At 41.4% G+C, this 5,642-nt stretch overlaps 1 protein-coding gene across 1 annotated transcript in view; it reads left to right on the forward strand.

Moving 5' to 3' along the window:
* The first annotated feature begins 472 nt into the window (after window positions 1-472).
* The window catches only part of ENO4 (enolase 4), a 27,997-nt gene continuing 22,827 nt past the window's right edge, over window positions 473-5,642 (forward strand). The window contains exon 1 of the mRNA XM_015815217.1: window positions 473-666. Coding sequence (XP_015670703.1) covers window positions 484-666 — 183 coding nt within the window. The 5' untranslated portion in view covers window positions 473-483. The remainder of the gene's footprint in view (window positions 667-5,642) is intronic.

A 5,642-nucleotide genomic window follows, 5' to 3' on the forward strand; every position in this document is an offset into this window, starting at 1 on the left:
TCACTGGAGGTTTTTAAGAAGAGACTGAACAGCCAGTGTACATCCAAACCAGGTGGTTAGTATATGGATCCACTGTGTCATGTGAATCTACACATGTGAATAAACCATGGCTATGCTCATTAAGGATAAGCATGAGGTGTGAAAATAGCTCCCTCTCTATCCGAGCATAAAGGCAAGAGAGACACCCTCCTGGAGGACTAGAAATCACCAAAAGCACGCTGCTGGGGTCCCTTATGGTGAAGTCATTCCTTCTCCCAGCTACACTTTATTTATGTCAACGGATTCTATTGCTGGACAGTGACGGTCATGTCTCTCCCAAGGCAAAGTTCATTAAAGTCAAGCAGCTCGCTCTAAGCATCGCATCTCTGAACCGACGCGGCTCGGCTCGGCTCGCTGCTAGAGAAGAGGATTTCGCGAGACTTTGGAAATCTCGGGACAAAGGAGGAGAGCGTTCCCGTTTCCTAGCGACGGTGGTGGGGGATCATGGCGCGCCGGGAAACTTACACGGGGAGGGGAGGGCAATCGGAGCCGGATCGACGGTTTTCTATCATGGATCTCAAACAGCAGGCTGCAGAGTATTACCGGAGCAATGAAGTACCGCAGCGCTTGGAGGAAGTACTCAACACCATGTTCTACCAGCGTCCCGGGGATCTCTACGGTTATCTGGTAAGCTGGACAGCAGCACCAAATTCAGCGCCTGGGCTGTTGCGCGGATCAAACTGCGCAGGCGCAACTAAAGGGAGGTGTTCAGAAGAGGCGGGGGGGGGTTCTTTGGGGACCTTAGGTGAACTGACTTTGTGTGTTTCCTCAATCTCAGTAACTTAAGAGGTCTGGACTTCAATTCCCAGAATTCCCCAGGTAGAATGCTGGCTGGGAAATTCTGAGAGTTTGAAACCCAGACCACTTAAACTTGCTGAGGTTGAGAAACACTGAACTAGTGGATTAGCTAACAGCCTGGGTTTTATGGGATTCTTAGCACTTCCTGGAAACGAAATAACTCATTGGTTTTGTCACACTTCTATGATTCAAGGCAGGCATGTCCAACCCACCGCACAGGGGCCTCATGCAATCCTGGACAACTACTAATGCAGCCCCACAAGATGGTTAAAAAAATAAAACAAGTTTGCTATTTATATACATTAACTATGTTATATATTTTACATGCATCCCAAGACAATTCCTCTTCACCCAGTGTGGCTAAGACAAGCCAAAACGTTGGACATACATGATGTAATGTCATAGTAATACATTTATTACAATGTAAGTTCAGATATAATACAGAGAATTAAATAGAGAGTCATCTTGATGTTCTCTATTTGAAGGCAGCCTAAACTAATGAATGTGAAATCTTTAGCTTTCCTAGTCTGACGCCCTCTTTATGTGTTTGGACTGCTTTAGAACAGAGGTCCCCAACTTTTTGGTTACCAGGGACCGGTTACATGGAGAGAGGTTTTTCCGCCGAAGAGTGGTGGTTTTCTGTGCTGCCTGCATCCTGTGGATGGGGCTTTCCCTGTTTGTGCAGACTGGTTGCTGGCATACCGCGACCTGGTACTGGTCCATGGACCGGGGGTTGGGGACCCCTGCTTTAGAAGACATAGTATTTTTGTTGAAAGAGATAATATTCTAGGGCTTCAAACTTGTGATGGGGTGAAGATCAGATTTTTTGTTTTGTGTTGCAACTCACCTATAATCTTTTTTTTGTGCTGTAGCATCTTCTTTCACTGTAGCATAATAAAGGATAATTACACACTAAACTTCTTGATTCTTATTGTCAGAAAAAAACATCTTTAAACTATTTGTCTTTTACCTCTCCAAACTAAGATATGAATTCTTTTTTTCTGTACACTGTGTATTCACCCACAGTAACCTATATTGTTAAACTGAGGAGAAATGAAACCTATACCAGAATAAACTGCTGCTCTATGGGCATCATTAAGGAAGAAGTATATTAGAATCATCTTTTATATAATAAACTAACTTTAGATGGAACAACAGAAGCATCAAAACAAACATATTTCCTCTAGACATCTAGGTATTGTTCAATGGCTGCTCTTACTTGAGCATGTTTATCTACTTGCTGGGAAATGCTGCTTTGTTTCTGCATCTCACCAATGAAAACAAAATTATGATTGATGTACCACAATTGCATACCAAAGAGCACTTTTCTACCCATTTACACATTACTCAAGACTCTTTTATTATGTATTATAATGTCTTCTACTGATTGAAAACTAGAGAAGATATCAGCTCTTTTAGTGCTATGATGATGAAGTAAACAGCTATAGCCACAGGGTGAAAACTGCTATGCAAACCATGCTATGAAGACTGCCTGATCCTACCTTTGCTGTATTTCAGTCCAGTAATACTGAACCTAAAGGTAATCAAATGTTCTGCTATCTTGTTTTATCTGGCCTTTTTTAAAATTCTTGAGAATTGAAAAGAGGAAAATTTATCTATGCTAGCATATGTCAGAAGAGCCACCAGAGCCACGGTGTGGCTGGAATCCTGTGTGGGTGACCTCAACACTCCCATTTCCTTCCTTCCTTTCTTTTTTTCCAACATCAAAAGAAGCAGACCTGGAAGCTAGCACATTGGTGATCATGATAAAACAATACTAATGTTAGATATCCTCATCCAAGATTATGGTTATCTTCTAGACCCTGGACTTCCAATCCAAATGGTACACTATGGTCTTTCTAGGATGCTTTCTGGAGGCTTATAGTATATTTATTTATATAAAACACTGCCATGATAAACTGTGCCTTGACAGCTCTCAGGTCGGTTTGTATCATCCAGGCACATCTTTTAAGTTTTTCCATGCCCTCCAAAAAGAGAGATTAAGAAGTAAAAAAACACAGGTATAAGTACCCTAAGTGAGCAAGCTTTTTTCAATTCTGCGACGTTTTTCTGAAAAGACTTAGAGTTCATCTTTAAGTCTAATGAAAAAGAACTGGCAGTTACCATAATGGTGTTGAAATCAAAAAAGAAATCAATAGAAGGAAAAGAGCCATTAGGTCTAAAAGAACTGAAGGTAAAGAAACAGCTAAAGAAACACCAAATGAAAGAAAAAAGGACAGGAATAAAAGGGAGTAAGAAAAAACATATCCTAAAGAAAATATTGATAGTTAAAATCTGAAGCCAGTGTGTAATCTGCTGGGTGCCCAAAGCAGCCTGGTTTCCTACATCATTAAATAGTTTGACAGAAAAGAAAACAAGAGAGTAACAGTTTGACAGGTCTCAAGTGTCATTAGGAGCCAACCACCATTAAAACAGGTTCTCTGTCTGCTATCTTAAACAATGTGGAAGTAAATCCTTTCTCTAGGCCTTCGTACATTGGTCCTTCCAGCTTTGCATATCTCCAAATTCCTCTCTCTTCTTCGCCTTCTGCCTGCCATGTACTTCAGCTGCTCTTCCAATATGTCCTGCATCAACAGCAGTGACTGGCCTCTCCTCCTATTCTCTTCTCCTCAAGCAGCACTGCCAGACCACATCCTTGTATTGCAAAGCACCTTTCTCTTCAGTAATGACTTAAGTTGGTAATAACTTCTTGGTGGGCAAAGGCTGCTCTGGCACCAGTATATCCCTAACTCAGGCTTGCACTTCCTGTGATCATTGGGGTCTTCCATGCTAAGTTCTATCTTCAATAGTGGGATGGCTTAGAGCAGAACAGAAGAATGACAAGAAAATAGATGTGGGGGACCTAAACCAGTAAGGATTGTGGTGACTTGGTTTTGGACTCTTGATTGTAGAATCAAGTGGCTGTGGATGAGCTTGCAAGTGAGGTTTTTTTATAAGATTAGGAGTGGGGGGGGGGCACTGCTTTAAAGTGATTCTGCTTCCTCCATGGCTGCTTCCTCCATGGCTGGGACTAGTTGGTGTTGGTGATGGGAGAGGTGCACTCAGGCCTCTTTTATGTAGGGTGCCTCAGGTCTCTGGTTTCCCCCTTATTCCTTCTCCTATTTAACAACTACATGTGGCCATTGGATAAGGTTATTTGATATTATGAATGGTGTATCATCAATATGTTATAAATCTCTACCCCCATCAGGTGCATATCTAGCGTCTGGAGCCTGGATGGGCAACAATGAGCTTTGACTGGACCAAAGCCACTTTTAGTGTTTGTGCTTTCCAGTCAAAGTTGACTCCTGGCAACTGTCTGGACAAGACCTTGCATTTTTCTTGGCAAGATTTTGGAAGTAGTTTGCCATTGCCTGCTTTCTAGGAGTGACAGAGTGACTGGCCCAAGGTCACCCAGTTGTCTTTGGCCCTAAGATGGGACTAATCTTCCAGTTCCTAGCCTGGTGCCTTAACTACTTCACCAAACAGATTTTCTCACAAGTTGAATAGGTTTGGATTTCCCACCCTAGTGGGGTGAGGCCTCTGGTGAGTTGTCAGCCTTGATACTCAGTGGGATAATACTCCAACAGACAGAGTTGGTGCATAAGTCAAGCTATTTTCCAAGGCGCCTGAAGGCAGGACAAGAAGCAACGGATGGAAACTAATCAAGGAGAGAAGCAACCTAGAACTAAGGAGAAACTTCCTGACAGTTAGAACAATTAACCAGTGGAACAACCTGCCTCCAGAAGTGGTGAATGCTCCAACACTAGAAGTTTTTAAGAAGAGACTGGTCAGCCATTTGACTGAAATGGTATAGGGTTTCCTGCCTGAGCAGGGGGTTGGACTAGACGACCTCCAAGGTCCCTTCCAACTTTATTATTATTATTATTATTATTATTATTATTATTATTATTATTATTATTATTATTATTATTATTATTATTATTATTATTATTATTATTATTATTATTACAATTTGGGGTCCTCCTAGATTCACAACTCCTGGTAAAGCACGAGATAGCAGCTGCAGGTAAGGGAGGCCTCCTTTGTATAGGTTAAGCTTCTGTTCCAATTGTGACCTTTCCTAGACTGGGAAACCTTGCTCACTGACACTCACACTTTAGTTATCTTTTAGTTGGATTACTGCAGTGTGATCTACATTGTTCTGTCCTTGAAAACAATCTGGTCCAGTTCGTCCAACATGCAACAGCTTGTACAGTTCTGGGCTCTTCATATTTTGCCTTTGTACACCGCTGATATATGAGCTGCATTAGTTTCCAGTTGCTTTCTGGATACAGTTCAAAGTTCTGGCTATTATCTTTAAAATTCTAAATTGCTTGGGTCAAGGTCACTTGCAGCATCATCTTTGCCTGAGGGTATCTATCTGTTCTAAAATCTCCCTTACCTTAAATGTTGCCATTCTATGGGATTTCAGATACATGCTTTTTTGTGGCTGCACCAGAAAGATGTTCAGAGTATGATGCTGTGATTACCTGATGGTTCATCACAAGGAATCAATCTGAAGGAGTCAGCAGATAGAAACAAGGTTATGCATGCTAATCAAACACAGAAACCTAGTTTGAGTATATTAGGTAGGCTGTACTTCACAGCAGAATATGCCACATACTGACTGAAAAGAATCCAGATAATCTGCTTCAACTAGCGTGCTACCATCATACACCATTCATGATTTTTCCTCCAATCTATGACTACAAGAATTAGTAACTAAATGAACCACCTAATACATTTAAGGTACAAAATAAATTGTAATTGTATCTTTGAAAGCCTGTGAATTGCACTAATTA

The sequence above is a fragment of the Protobothrops mucrosquamatus genome, unplaced genomic scaffold (genome assembly GCF_001527695.2).
Source record: "Protobothrops mucrosquamatus isolate PMUCROS unplaced genomic scaffold, P.Mucros_1.0 scaffold326, whole genome shotgun sequence".
In the NCBI taxonomy this organism is placed as follows: Eukaryota; Metazoa; Chordata; class Lepidosauria; order Squamata; family Viperidae; genus Protobothrops; species Protobothrops mucrosquamatus.